The sequence below is a fragment of the Bacillus rossius genome, chromosome 6 (genome assembly GCF_032445375.1).
Source record: "Bacillus rossius redtenbacheri isolate Brsri chromosome 6, Brsri_v3, whole genome shotgun sequence".
NCBI classification, from domain to species: domain Eukaryota; kingdom Metazoa; phylum Arthropoda; class Insecta; order Phasmatodea; family Bacillidae; genus Bacillus; species Bacillus rossius.
Window position 1 is genome coordinate 36,567,531 of NC_086334.1, and position 16,598 is coordinate 36,584,128.

Sequence of the window (16,598 nt, forward strand, 5' to 3'; positions counted from 1 at the left end):
GCCAGTGATAGCTGTTGACGCTTTCCAACACAAGCGGGTTTTGAGTTCAGATTTGTTTAATAGCATTCGCAAATCATTTAATGAATGATTATCTTCAGAATTCTGTATCGGTAAGTAAATTATTATTTGCATTAACTAAGATGAATTTTGAAAATGCGGAAATTCGCATTTATTGTGAAATTCTAGCTTATTTTTAGGCAAAATTAAAGCATTTAAATTTTATCTTGTAAAGAAATATCGACTCGTTTGTCCTCTATAAGGAGGAGAGAAGAAAAAAAATTGGTTTCAATAGTTTCTAGGCCATAACATTTTTGTATCGTTTATTATTGGAAGTTTACTTTCTTTAAAGCGTTAATCAATCACTATTCAAACATTTTAAACACCGTAACATTGAATATAGTTAAAGTAATATATTTATTATTATATTATATTTGTAGTCGTTCGCCAAAATAAATTAAATACTAAACGCCAGTGACTACAGACATTGACAACTTCAGGCATTCCATTTAAATGTATGCTATATTTTAACGAAGCCTAATTTTGAAAATCAAACTATAATAACTGGTTATGGTCTAAAAACTGTTGAACCCATAATGGAGTATATCCTTTGTTAGCATTTTTTGTTAACCTTGATTAAAATGAGTAAAATATTATTTCAGAAATTTTATATGATTTATTAAGAAACATTTGGAAATAACATGTAGGCAAACGAAATGCAAAGAATGAGTTGTAATGTACGTGATTAAAATAATCGCCGAAAGTAGGACGGATGTTAGCCTTTATTATTAGGTACGTAATAAAATTCACAAATCTTTTTCATATCTTCGAGCTCTAACATCTTTCTTGGAAAATAAACTCCAGGTGTTGCCGACTTATATACACTTGAACAGCCAGCATATTACAGGAATACAAAAGGGAAAATTACATTTATGTATCTTTTTTTTAAAAGCACGCAGCAGAATTAAGTTAATTTATTGCTAACTTCATTTATCCCCCAGAGTGATAATTAACGCTTTGCGTCGCTGGCAAGATGAAATGGACGATTCTCTTTTTTGAAGCTTTTTGGAGGTTCGCGAAAGCGGAAATGAGAAGTTAAAAGGGGAATAAGTTTTAAAGGAGTAAAAACACAGGCGTCCCTGAAGGGACAGCGATAAACGAATTCTAATTACCGTAATTGCACGTGGGTTGCGGTGTTTTGCGAGTTCGGAGGGGATGCAGAACAACAGGAGTAGGAGTGGTGGGAAAGCAAATCGGCAGGGATTCTAGAAGTCAAGGCCATGGATGGAGTGGGAGGGGGGGATGTATACATAAGCTGCGGATTAGTTGCGACAAGCCAGGGGTATATAGTGAGGCGGAATGATAAGTGCGACGCTCGCTGGTCCTTCTAGTGCAGTATCGCCTCTAATGCCAGCCCCACACGATACCCATTTCCTTTGAAGTTTTCATACCCATGTTCTGTTAGCGCGCCTGCTCTCGTGTAGGTAACATTCCAGCACCCTTCCAAGGGGTCTGGCTCTGGGTATAAAAGTTATCTTACCGAAACCGTAATATAACGTGTTTCTACTATACCCACGAGCGAAATCATCAAGATTGCTGACCCACGCGTAGTAATATAAGCCCTTATATAGTCTTTTGTAAATATTAGGGAACGTAACAGACGTAATTGTATGCCAGTGTCATACAATTGCAAGGTATTTTTTACATGACAAATAAAAGGAAAAATACCTACCACGTAAGGAAAATAGTGCTCGACAAATGTACGACACATTCGTACAGGACAATTTCTTGGTCTGCAAAAAGAATATACCTTCCGCTGCAAGGTAACAATTATTTACTTAATGAAATTTAAATTATGAAATTAAGTCGATTGATTATTAAATTTACCAGTGCTATGCCAAGTAGTTGATTCTTATTTTAGCCCTGTATGCTAGAGTGCTATTCATTACGCTACGCGGGCTTGATATTTTATGAAAATATAGCGTACTTGGCAGGTTTATAAAACTTTGGGCGATTTAAATTTTATTCATAATTGTTCTGCGCATCATACGAGGCAAAAAAGATTTTCTATACAAGATTCCTGGACATTGCTATGTTTATGAAGGAAATTTTCTAGTTATTTTACAGTATATGTTCCGAAAGAAAATATTCTACCCGCATACACCGTTTGCCAGTGCTCCATACTCATCTCGATGCCCCCCCCCCCTCCCCCCTCTCTTCCACCCCCTTCAACACGTAATTAATCCACTCACATACGTTTCTGTCCAGTTTTGAGTTCTAGCTTAATTTTCGTATTGGAGAGAAGCATGGTTTTAATAGGATACGAAAAGTCACATCGTGCATGAAAGACAATAATATAAAAGCAATAATAGAATCTGAACGACCTGACAGAATCAAAATGGGGTTGGTTTTTTCGTCTAGATATTTTCACTACGGAGCCCTTAATGTACAGAAATAATCAATACAGTGTATGGTTTAAAAAAAATTGCAAACTGTTTGTCGTAAAAATAAGGGCATTAAACCAAAAATAAACAAATAAAAACATTGACTGAGAATTTGTGAAAATCACTTAAGAAAAATCTCTATAGTAACCATATTTTCAGAACGAAATATATTTTGTAATGGTTTTTCTTTGACAATTGCATAATAAAATGTTTTAATAAGTTAAAATTAGCTTTACATTTTAATATATTTTTAGTTTTAAGATTCGGTTACTATACAGGTTTTTTTAATTTATTTTAATAATTTTAAAGCCAATTTTTTCCTGTTTATTTTTTTCCCAAGCCCTTATTTTATATATAAAAAAAAACAGTTTGCAAAATCGTAACTGTGAAACGGAAATGTTAAACTTAATCCAGAGGCCCTGGAAATCGTACTTATTTTCGCCCCTGGCTACCACCCATTGAAGATAACAATTTTTCTGTAAATATTTCTGCATCACGATTTAGTGCTCAGTTGTTAAATGCCCGCAGCCAAAATTTTAATGTGTTTTCTGTGTAAATAAAGATATACCGTACTATAAATTGATGTTTTACTGACGTCAAGTTGACCACTAACTTATATAAATTTAATATATCTATAATTTTCATGTAGCACAGATGATGTTTTATAAGGAAACAAATTGGCAGTAATTAACCCTTAGGACTGACGACTTTGAGTCGAAATTCCAATGTGTGGTGACCAACTTTACTTTTGTTTAGTGGCCAACTCGCCATTCGTGTGTGGTGGCCAGCTTGCCATTTGTGTATGGTGGCCATCTCGCCATTCTTGTGGTGGCCACCTTGCCATTCTTGTGGTGGCCACCTTGCCATTTGTGTGGTGTACAACTCGCCATTCGTGTGGTGTACAACTCGCCATTCGTGTGGTGTACAACTCGCCATTCGTGTGGTGTACAACTCGCCATTCGTGTGGTGTACAACTCGCCATTCGTGTGGTGTACAACTCGCCATTCTTGTGGTGTACAACTCGCCATTCTTGTGGTGTACAACTCGCCATTCGTGTGGTGTACAGCTCGACATTTTTGTGGTGGCCAACTCGCAATTCGTGTGGTGGCCAGCTCGCCATTCCTGTGGTGGCCAACTCGCCATTCTTGTGGTGGCCAACTCGCCATTCGTGTTATGGTCAGCTCGCCATTCTTGTGGTGGCCAACTCGCCATTAGTGTTATGGTCAGCTTGCCATTCTTGTGGTGGCCAACTCGCAATTCGTGTGGTGTACAACTCGTCATTCCTGTGGTGTACAATTCGACATTTTTGTGGTGTACAACTCGCCATTCGTGTTATGGTCAGCTCGCCATTCTTGTGGTGGCCATCTCGCTATTTGTGTGGTGGGCGTCACGCAAGCCGCCGCGGGCCCCAGAAGCAAGGCCTGCTGCCTGTGAAGGCGCTCTTATCGTGTGTTTATTTACGTGCGGGCTATATTTAGCCGCGCTCTTATCTCTTCCACTCGACTCTCGCAGACGCGGCCCTTTCCTGCGTCGGGTCTTCCTTCCACTGTTGCCAATCCAGCGCTTCTCGTGGCCAGGGTTGCATGGTGTTGCAGCCTTTTACTGACTTGCTGTCCTTGCCACGCCAAAGCTAGTAGCACTTGAAAAATACCACTAGCGGCACTCGAAGGGAAGGGGGAGGGGTTATACGGGGGATACACCCCCCCCCCCACCCCCGAAGTTGGGACAAATTTTGCAAATTATTAGTAAAGACTGTGGTACTTTGGTTGATGCAGTGTGTGTGTGTGTGTGTGTGTGTGTGTGTGTGTGTGTGTGTGTGTTACAACAACTGCAATTTCAACAGTGCGAGAAGCCGCATCGAATACGGCTACTGATATAGGCCCATAAGGCCAGTCAGTGTGTTTGTGTCAATGGTAATGAAAGTTCTTTGATACATGTGTTCAGAATTTAATTTTTTATATCTTTTCAATTCGTCTCTCCCAATATTGTATTAACCACTTAGCACCGCCACTTCTCAGCATTATATTTCCTTTTTTGAAAATCCGAAAATAATATGACAGGCGTGTAGAACTGCGAGCCTGTTATGTATTGGGCATTGGGCATGATTTCAAAATTTCTTAAAATATTATGTTCTTTGACTGTTCTCACATTAATTTAAATATAAAACGAGTGTAGTAAGCATTAACTGTTTATAAGTTACATTTTTTTTAGTGTAAATTGATATTTTGAAATTGGTTATCTTAAAAATAAATTATGCAATTTAGATAAGTTAAAAATTTACTGAAAATACGTTTTTTGCCTTAACATTGCATGATAAAGTTGTTACGTTCAAAACTCACTACACAACTATGTGGCTCAAAATTTATTCTTGTTCGTTGGGTGTTTTCTGTGGCGACATTAATAATATTTTGCACTAAAAGAGCTTGCAGTTTTTCATCGACTCAGGAGGAGGCAACGAAAAACGTATTTTGAATAAAGCAATGAAGAGGAAGCGGAACGTCAGCGTTTATTGGTTTGTGGAACAAATCAAATTATATTTAATCTAATACGAAATAATTGTGTATCTAGTGATTTATTAGTGAAGTGTATATTTGGGCTGTGATGTGCACTTTGCAAACGAAAAAAAGAGTTCCTCGGGATTTTGAACTAATAAAGAAAACGTCGGAAGTGCGATAGTCGTGGTAATGAAGCCGTGTGTGGTGTGTAGTGTATGTGGTGTGTAGTGTGTGTGGTGTGTAGTGTGTGTGGTGTGTAGTGTGTGTGGTTTGGTGTGTAGTGTGTGTGGTTTGGTGTGTAGTGTGTGTGGTTTGGTGTGTAGTGTGTGTGGTTTGGTGTGTAGTGTGTGTGGTGTGTAGTGGGTGTGGTTTGACGTGTAGTGTGTAGTTTCAGCACCGGTGAATGCTGGCCACATCGTTTCGACGTCGCGAGTGCGCCATCCGCCGGCTTTGGTGCTTTGCACCGATTGTTGCGGCGTCGCGACGCTGGCGTCGATCCATCTCGAACTAGAAGTTTGCCGCCGCACCACGGAGCGCAAGGGGAGAGGGGGCTTCACCACGACGGGGCGCGACTAGACCTGCTCCCGTGCCCGCACACTCGCTTGTACGGTGCGCCGACCCCCGCCACAACCTCCCCCCCCCCGCACAACCACCCCCCGCCACAACCTCCCCCCCCCCCTCCGTCCGCCCCTGGTGTTGGCTGGCGCCCCGGTTCGAGACTCGAGAGCTCTCGACCTGACTGACGAGAGGCGCCAGAAACGCGCGGCAGACAAAGGGTGTCCTCTGAACCGTAACCGATTTTCAGAACGGGGAATTTCGGTAACTAGTCTTCAACGTAATCGATAATCCCCGGTACTTTCGGGTAGGCTTGGTAATTTTTTTTTTTTTTTGATCAACGGTTGCAGCAGTCTGTGACTGAAGTGGGGCAAGGTTAGTATAGAGAGGTTGTCTCGATCCCATAAGAACAATGTAGACAGCCCGACACTCCGCTCTGACGTCATCTGCAGCCCCGCCGTTCCCAGCCGTAATACTACACCTGCTGACTGACGGCGCTCTCTTATCAGCTCGGCTCGTTTCACATGTCTGATACGCAATACTTATAGTATTTCATTTATGGTTTGTATATTACTGTTAATTAAAATCGCTGATATGCTTTTAAAATGACAACATGCTGTGACTGAAAACAAGGATGAATTATTACTTCAACATATTTTTTTCAGTGACAGTAAAAATTTTCAAAATATCAATGATGAATCCATGAATTTTTAAACATTAATATAATTAATATGTAACTAGTAAACAAAATGGTTTATTTGTATTCATTTCTCAGCAAGATTATAATATTTAAAATAATTGCATATCAATTTCTTAGTGTTTAATAAAAGTAGCCATAGCTCATTAAAACGTTTTGGGAATGTTTGCAATAGAAATAAACTGAAGTTAGATTTAAAAATAAATTTCTAACATGAATAGACCAGTATTTCGTGCAATCGTTTCATCCTCTTTTGCATCATACTCAAGCGTTTTCTTCACTTTTACTTCGTCAAAGAACAACAATGCGTTCGAAGTCTATTAACGAAGAACGTGCTACATTCAAAAATTCAAACATGTTTTACTAGGATACCTTTTCTCGTGTCAAATGAAAATGCCCATCGTTGAAGAGTTGAAAGTCCAGGCAATGGGAAGTTAAGTTTCTGTTTTAAAAATAAATAACATCGCTTACCGAAATAACGCAAAGTGAAAGCGAGAACTATTTCATAATTGGTCCAGTTTACACTTTTTTTCAACGAAAGTAATAAGTCAATTTGATTTTTTGAAAAAACACTATGAAAGAATATTCCGCATACGGAACTCTAATGAAGAACGGTTTTTTTTGTTTGTTTTTAAGATTTACGTTTTATTTTTTTTATTTTTTCATGACTTCCAAATTTAAAACTGACTTTCTTTCAGCAAGAAACAAATTTTCTTTAAGAATTTGGATTTCCTTCCTAAGCATTTCAACCGAGTCATTGTTAGAACAATACTTTGAATGCTTTAACTGACTACAAGAACATGTTTCTTCCTCACTACATTTTCATTTGAATCTACGATTAATTTACATAACATTTCTTTTTTTTGTTTTCCCTGCATTTAACTCGGTCTTCTCGGCGCACACGACTTTCCAATGTTTCTACAGGTGTTGTAATTCCAAGTTTTAATGAAGGTACAGCATTTGGTTTAAGACGTCTTTTAGCGCATGTATTTAACAACTCAGCTTTCAAGTCGGGCTCGTAATCATCATCTGTAAAGTGCTCTGAACAAATGTAAGTGGTTTTTGGATTCCACTCACCATCACGTCGGCATTTCTGAACCCACACTTTCAACAGATGATAATCACGTGGGAATCTATGATATTTTATATGATTTGTTTCAGGTAAAGATTGTTTTTACCAAGCTATTTGTACACTCAGCCACTGTACACCGCGTACCTGGCATTGTAATGTTAAATACAACTTTTAACAGCGTTTAGTCTAACAAAACAAATTCACTTTAAATAATTCGTGTTCTTAACATTTTGCCTGCTAGTTATAATTAACGAAGCACCTGTGCACTTATGATATAAGCAACACTAACATTTTATAACACACGCACTCTCAATTAAACTCCTCACAACAATAACTCCCCCTGCATTACGCTGTAGTTTGACACGTTATTACGAGCAGATGTGCTTGTAAACTAAGTAACTGATAGGAGCGGACGGGCTGGCAAGCCGAGCCGGGGCTGCAAGTGACGCGATGCGCAGAACGATGCGCAAGCGATCGAGGCAACCTCTCTCTAATAACCTTGGAAGTGGGGTACCTAATAGTTTTCAAGGATTAAACAAATTTTGGTGACCAAAATTTACAATTTTTTAATGAAAAAAAAAAAACACTTTTAAACAAATAATTGTTTTAAGTATACAAAATCACAGAATTATTAACTTAAAATAACATTTCTTCTATTCATAATAAACTTAAAAGAACAAAAAAATATATATCGTTGTATATGTATCTTCTTAACATTTCTTCTTTTCATAACAAACTTAAAAGAAAAAAATATATATCGTATATTTATCGTCGTTACATTTCTTCATTTCATAACAAACTTTAAAGAGAAAAAAAATAGTTGTTTAAAGAATATTGGTGCAACAACCACAGGCGCGCGCGCACACACACACACACACACACACACACACACACATATACACATACACACAAACACAAACACATACATACACACAGTCTGGCGACTGAGCAGCGCCTCGCCAGAGGAGAGTATCAAATGAAAGTAACCTTGGCGCACAATGAAAAACGAATTTTTTTTCTGTCGATTCAAGTCCCGAGGGAATCGATTTTACATTCTTGGTTCTTGTACTACATCAAAGTCCTGGAAATTCCCGGTACTATCGGGATCAAGATTTCCCTGTTCTGAACCCTAGTTCACGTAGCAGGGAGTGAAAAAAAAAAAAAATATCCGGAGTGAACGATTGACCCGAACAAAAACTCTTGTCACATTGAAGCAGAACTTGAGTGAAATTCACTTAAATTCGCCAAAGTGTACCGGAGTGTGTAATCCGTATATGAAGTTCAAAAATCTCCACACGTACCTAGAACCGAATTAAAATAGTCTTGGGAATCTGTTTTAATACAATTTTTGGGACATTCGCCATTGCAGTCTTGCATTGTTTTGTCATGGGAAAAATCAAGGAATACAAATAATAAATAAAAATAAAAACATAAATTCATAGAACAAGCATAAATCAGTTGATGTAGAACAGATGGACTCAACGATGAAACAAATCAGGTATTATGGACAAAACAATACGACAACACATATTAATGCATTCAAACTTTAAATTTCAGACAGCACAATAATTCCTTGGAAGGAATTTAGTCATTGAAAATTAACAGCACACACGAACACAGTGGGGTAACAACGCAAGACATTTTCAAAAACAACAGTAAATGCAGACAGACAACAAACCTGTACAACGCAGCAAACGTTCGAGCGAACACAACAATGAAAATAAATTGGAATTATGGACAACACAGCGGCGACAGCACCGACGAAAACAGTAGGTTTCCTGTGACTAAACAGTTCTTATTTTGATTTTTGAATTTTTCCGTGACAAACAATGGAAAACTGCAGTGTCGTATGTCCAAAATGGCTTATCAAGGCAACAGAATAATATAACACCGCATGAAACTGAACATCTTCGTTTGCATTTAGTTACGTTACTAAGAGACTCCTCTTTACAATAAACGACGTCTAACTTTTGAACTGAGCGTACTTGTAAACTGCGTGTATACATAATGTATCGATTAAATTAGAATATGAAATTGAATTTCGTAGTGTTTCGAACTACTTTAATTCGAGTGACAGGCTTTTAAAAAAATTAATTTCTACGTCTTGTGGCCTGAACAAGACGCTGTATGTATAAATCTGTTAAACGCCTGGATGTCAGGCTGTACAGTATAGCAGTCCAGTGATCCGGGCTTCCATACATATTAATTGTAAGTAAACATGTTTCAACTCTTACATACGATATATGCGATGGTCATCCAAATGTCTCACCAGCACGAATGTCAACCTTTTTTTTTTCTGACGCAAAATATTATTTTGAAGTGAAAACACCGTACAATGTTTCTAATTAAGGAGCAAAAGTTACTTGCAACTCGTTTATTCGTGTCTGAGTCTAAGGTTACGAACTTAAGTCCCCAGATTTTTCTTAGAATCACCAATTTTTAAAAAAAATTAGTATACATAAATTAAACGATTGAGTCAGTACTCCACGAAGTTTTGTATACATGTAAATAATTTGGAAGTTGAATTGCAAAAATAGACATCGCACTATAATTTTAAGCGAATAAGACTGGTAAATAAACGGCACATCAAACTTACTAAGGATAAATATATGAATACAATTGTAATGTTCCTTTTTTATTTTATTTTAAGAATATTCATCACGATCAGCTAGGAAAAAATAGAACTCTAAGTCACGCAAATGAAATATGTGAAAGAGCACAGGAGTATAATTTCTTTAGCATGTCCATTATAACAATCTTAATACACTGAAATAAATGTTGTTTTTTTCGGTAGTATATTGTTTGTACATGGCCAAACAAATTCACAATGTTTATGTAAGCAAATATTTCTGCCTAGGAAAGGTTTTGTTTGAAGTTTGAAATCTCTATCGAAGTGACGGACCAGGCCAGCAAATGTGATGCATCGTGTTAAAAGTGTAAAGCTTTTTCCCGGTGTCGGTTTTTTTTTTCCCTTTTGCTTTATATCGCACCTTCATACCTTTAACCTCTTTACCGGCTCTCACTTTGCTCTCTTGCCTTCTTTCACCCTCAGCGTACCTTTTACGTTGTCTTTAATTTGCTCTTTAGTCATAAATGTTTTGTTTAATGCTCTATTTGAAAACGTAATATAAATTTGTAAAATTTAGATTCACTGTCATATTTATGCGTTAATTATATAATATGTGTGTATTATTTTACTGACAGTACTTTATAAGAATTATTTTAATCTTTTAGTCTCCACGGGTATTTCTAGGTCTATAAAAGGGTAAGACACAGACAGAAACCTTTGTTATAGCTTTTTCAGTAATCCCAATTTATACATATAAAATAATATAAGATGTGACTTTTAACACATCCGATATTGCCAGAATGGTTTTTAAAAGCTTTATTCCTAATCATAATAAATTTATGATTTTTAGAACTTGCTTTTTAAATTTCAATTAAATGTTTGTTGCTGTTGACGATATTAGTTTTCATAATATTATATATTTGTTTGACGATATAAAAAATATATTTATACAAATAATTAATTTTTCATTGTATACATATATATTTAAAATATTAATAAATAAATAAAAACAATTTGTTGCTGTGTGGTTTCACGTAAGTGACTTCCTGTTTCATGTTTCCGAGCTGATCACAATAAATTATGTATAGACTGCTAGTTACTAGCTCTTTACGTAAAGTTTATATTCTGATAATTTACGTTTTGTAAAATTTATGTTTAAAATTTTATTTTAGTATTTAATAAATAAAGTCGTATTGTTTGTCTAGTTGTTAATGGAAACTAGCGATAATGTTCTATTTTGCATAAAATTCTTGTTGGTAAAATTTGGCTGAATTTACATTATATCGTTCCACAGTATCCGTATTTAATATATCTTTAAAAAAATACGTTCTTGTGCCACAACTAATAAACAGCACACTCGGTGGAGATAGAAACCAATATTGCTAAGGAGGCAAATAATATTAATGCGTTAAGGTGGACTTAATGTTTCACTTTTAAAAAAAATCCTCTAATTGTTTCATGTCATTAGCCTATGGGTATATACATTTTTTTATCATGCACACTTAAAATTTTATTTCAGTTTTTAATTAAAAAAGACATTAAGTAAGCTTTAACACCGAATTAGTATGCTGAATGCCTTAGCTGATTTCTATGTTGTTTTTTTTTAGTTATTAGATTTTTGTTTTACTATTTTGTCGTGGGGAGTAGCTTACGTAGTAGTGGCATAGTGTTAGAACGCTATCCCAGTTCGGCACTGACGAAAAGGCTTAAGAGTCGACACGATGCTCCATGGACTAGGGCCGACTTTCACAGTCGTCACTTAGGCCATTTCATTAACCTGCAGAGTATTTGCTTACAATTTACTTACCTAACTCTGCAAGCGGGCCTTACGTATGGGCGTAGACCAGATGCGCAGTAGAAAAACCTTTGTGGCTGGCATAAAACTGCCTGTTCACCAACGTGAAAGTTTAAAAAAAATTAATAAATAATGCCATGTTGGACGCAGCTGGTGCGTTGTCGATGTTATGCAATGTGATAGCTCTGCGTGTTCTGGTTTCATGGTATTTTATCGTTGGTGCTTTCGAATGTGGTCTGTTACAAATGTGCACTTTTTTTAAAATGTAATAATCTGAACCAAAACATGTACATGTTGGTGTACCATCTTCAGTTGGATTGGGTAAAACAGTGTGGCGGCCTTGCGCGCAGAAGACAAGTGTCCGTGTGTGTGTGTGTGTGTGTCCATCTTTGGTCCCTGGGGGCCACGCGACCTCCCGCGCATCTCTCTCACGTGGCGGTGGTCGTGGGTTCGATCCCAGCACTTTTCCGACTGGTCACGTCGTCTTGGAAGTCCTGTGCGCAAAGCCCTGCCATACAACGTCAAAGCCCCAGCATGACGCCCTAACTCGTCCCTGGATGATAGTATGTGTCACGTAACTTGTTTCAAATTTGACAGATCTCAGGAGCAACAATGGCCTGCATATCCTTCCGGCCAGTGTTCGTATGTCAACTGTGTTAGTGAAATCTTCATGCTGCTGCTGCTGCTGCTGCTGCTACTATTGCAAATGATACGTCTGCTTATACTGCGGCTACTGTTACTTCTGCCGCTACTAAATTTGAGCTCTATTAAATTTGAGGCAAGTTACGAGGCGCAGACTGTGTGTATGTGCGTGTGTGGCCCACTTCGCCCAGACGAACATTACCGCGAATAACCCGTGGTCGAGCGGCAGTTGTTTCCACGTGTGACACTTGCACCGAGCTCGTCCCGGCGGATGGCTGCGGCACCTGGGGCCGGCGTCTTTGGCCCGCGTCCTTTGTTGACGTTGGACGCGGATCACACGGGGAGTCGAGGGTTGTCGTCCTCTTTGATAGCTGCTCGCTCGCCCCGGATCAGGAAATGTGGGGCGCGCTGTCTTGTCTCTCCGTCGTCGCCAGCCTCCGCCGGTTGCTACTCTCTTCCAAAAACGACACACACGCACTCTTTTATTTTCTGTCTACTGCTTCTGTCCCAGAACCGTGATAAATCAGAAAATAAAAAATCTTCTCGAGAGAAGTTTCAGTTTTCTGTAAGCAATTTCCCACTGCCACAAACACTTTATAACGTCTTACTTTAATGTATCCTCTTTTTTTTTCAGACTACTGTTTGCGTCTGTGCTGTAATTTTTTTCTGACTAAAAACCCTTGCAAGGAATTAGGTATGTGTCTTCTTTGAGTATGTAAATTTGAAATCAGCATATTTTCCGTGTGTTTATTTATTCATTGCTGCCGAGAGTGAATTTTTACGATGCGCGCGCACCATGTAAAGAAATTCTCTTTGGAAAAAAAAATGCTACATACAAATGAAAGGCTACATATATATATAATATATATATATATAAATTATATGTGTGTTTAAAATCATATACGTTAGTTATTCGTATTGAATGCAGGTCTATATAATTTAAAAAAAAAATATTATGAATATTAGTGATATGCATAGTGTTTTTAAGTTTTTTTAAGATTATTTATGTAAATGAGGTTATGTTCTCGTATGTATAATTTGTTTTTAATATAAATTATTGCATTAGTATTAATAAATAATTGTAATCAATAAATTAGAATAAATATTCGGCACATTTTTTATTTTCATTATTAATTAAAATTTATATTGATTATTTTTTTCTACGACAAATAGCGTTGGTAACCCACAAAATAGCGTATGTTCAACGTATTGTTGCGAGGCGGTCCGAGATGTTGGGAGCCGCCGCCGTTTCTTCATATGCTCGGCCGGGAGCGTGTGACAGCGATACCAGGAACTATTATGTTCCCATAACTCGCTATGTGGCAAGTCAATACAAGATTGCGACCCCGTCACTTTGTTCGAATCATCAGAAACGACGGCGGGGCGCGAAGTGTGCGATTTTAAGGGGCCCGCCTCGTCAGGGGTGTATGTGTGTTAGTGAGGCGGGATGATAAGCGCGACGCTCGCTGGTGATTCTAGCGCGGTATCACCTCTAAGCGCAAGGCTCTAAATTGACGCGTAGTCTTCTCGTCGTCACAGGATAACTGTGAAATTTGAGCGGTGACCGCAACATTATATGGCCGATAAATGAAGATAAAGGTGTAATGTAAGCCCCTTAAGTGCTTTTAATAATCTGTACTGGTTATTGTACGCCTAAAAATTACTCTGAAAACATGCGTTTTAGCCATTTTAACTCTTCTAGAAATACAGTTTAAGAGGCCGTGTCACAAATTTGCGCTCCTATCTATATCAATGTTATTTTAAAAGGCAGTTTTTCTCAAAGTCTATAAGAGGTAGGGGCCGGAAATTTTGCCTACTGAAAGTATACAATACATTTAACATAACCGCTTTTTTCAAATTTATTTATCATATCATATATTATTTCTGTGATGAAAATAATATTATTAATATTTTGATTTGTCCAGATACATTGAAATTTTGCTTATATTTATAGTTATTTAGCAAAAACTGAAAACGCCATTGAAATGTATTGCATATTACCTTCCGATCAGTGTCTTCATGATCATGATGGGTTTATAAACCTGGGTGTAATCAAGTCTTTAACTATTACATGACAACATTTATACTTAATAATTTGGAGATATGCCTTTTCTATCCTCAGCCCCTGAGCTTTTACTATCTGGTCTGGCGACCGACCTGACACTCTTCAACCACCCCAGGGGTCTCCGATTACACATCTTATCAAAAAAAAAAAAAGCTGTTCGTTCATTTGTTTTTGTGTTCGAGCGAAGGTTTACTTCTCCATTAGTGCCACAGAATTCACACATTTATGCCAAGGGAATATTCCGCTGATGTGACGCCATACGAATGTATTATTCGCGACCATACAACTTTTTTGTTTGTCATCGGGAAAATGATGCCGCAGTTTGATTTTTTGTGGTGATATAAAATAAATTTTCTTGGAATGTTCATTTTAAATTGAGCATTTTTAAATGTCAGCGTAGAATATGCTTATCTGCCCATTTTGTTTCTTTCCATAATAATGAGTAAAGTTAACATTGTCATAGACATTTTATTATATTCGTTTGCCGTCCAAGTACAAATGTCACACTATATCGCACGTAATTATATTTTTTACTAATTTGTTAGTTGTCATTTTATTTAAGTTATAAATAACATTAATAAAAATTATTACTTAATAGTCCAGAATAGAGATTGAGTTATTATTCATTTAATAGGGGTTTAAAATATGGTACTACATACATATTTATATTATCTTGTTGTCTTCTTTGTAACTTTACTGGAAGAATGGCATTTGGTATGTATGTTAACTCACAATGAAAATACTTCAGAAGTACTCAATTAACAGTGAACAACCTAGGGCCTATACTAATTTCATTATGTTCATGAAATATAATTGATATTACTAATAATGAACTGTATGTGTTTTGCGTAGAGATATCGTACGAACTGTATGTGGTACAGACCAACATTAGCCAAGACTCTGTAAATAAGTAATTTCAGTTAATGTGTAGAGAATATTAAAAGTTAGAAATAATGATATATATAATACAATGCAGAGTTATCAGCATAAAAATAGAAGTTGTTTTTACGTAGCGCCTACTGGAATGTATATTTTGTGTTGAATTATGTGGTATGATTAGTATTCTCTTATTGTAAGTGTGTTTTGTTAAAATCTTATAAAACATCACTTACTGTTGAAGGATTTTCATTTTTTTTGTGATGATCTTACTTAAACAAGTTTTAATTATATTACACATGTATATTTTAAAAGCATTTTAATGTATACTTATAGAATTGTAATAGGCTTTATACGGACTCACGATGCATGTGAGCATCTAAATTAATAGAGACCGGAAAAATTCGCGGATTCATTCGGCGATAGGCTAGAAGTCAAATACATATACCTTTTAGATGATTTTGCTATTGGCTTACTGTTCATCTGGACGAATCTCAACCAATTATAAAACACCAACCAAAGAAGGATCGAATCACAGACAAACAAGCTGAGACGACTAACAAGTCAGCAGCAAATGAACTGCCGTTATTTGCCCGAGTGTACAGGGGAATGTGCAGTCTATCCTGAAGGCCGTCGAAACCGCGAATTTTTCCGGTCCCTAATCTACATCAATATTATGGCCGTTTCACAAGATCAAATATTTATTGAATTCAATCTGTTGCATTCATTGTACATGATTTTCGATATGTACATTGAATTCAATACAAATTGAAGATGTTACTCAACTAAGCTTATTCTTATTAACTTATAAGTATTTTGTTTGTTCAGTACATAAAAGTAAAAGATTCGTTATTATTTAAATAATGAGCATCTTTAAGCAATAACGTTTTCAAAATATTTACATGAACATAATGGAATATATTTTTTAAATACTTTATATCTACGATCACATCAACGGCAGTATTATGTAATGAATGAGGTAATGAAATATCTTGAAAGGATATTTTCTTCTCTGTAAAGTAAATTTGTAATGCAGCCCTCTTAATGTTAGTCTTGTGAGTTATTTCGTCTTCTAATATGCTACAGCAATGTATAAAATTAAGTTTTGTTAGTGTTTTAGTCTTGTGTAATGTGATAAATTCAATAATTTTTTTGTAAGTTCGTATTCATAAAGGTAGGCTACATATCGTATTAAGATAAATAGTATAATATTTGTAAATTTAAATTCTTTGAAACAACGTCGATAAGAGGTTCACCTACCTCTGTTAAACTGTATGATGGTGCATTGTAAAAAATTAGGTAGTCTGACTTAAGTGAGATTGTATTTAGATTGTGTGTGATGCATATGCAATATCTAAGCATATGCATTTATGTTATTATCCTTTTAAAAC

General features: G+C 36.6%; 1 protein-coding gene across 5 annotated transcripts in view; it reads left to right on the forward strand.

The window, feature by feature from the left end:
- The window catches only part of LOC134533032 (receptor-type guanylate cyclase Gyc76C-like), a 319,162-nt gene that overhangs the window by 223,545 nt on the left and 79,019 nt on the right, over window positions 1-16,598 (forward strand). Inside the window, exon 2 of one of the 5 annotated variants that reach the window (XM_063370181.1) lies at window positions 5,325-5,540. The exons of 3 other annotated variants lie outside the window; for them this stretch is intronic. In XM_063370181.1, the coding sequence (XP_063226251.1) occupies window positions 5,325-5,540 (216 nt within the window). Of the gene's footprint in view, window positions 1-5,324; window positions 5,546-16,598 lie in introns of those variants that run through there. One more of the 5 variants, XM_063370185.1, reaches the window with a different exon arrangement.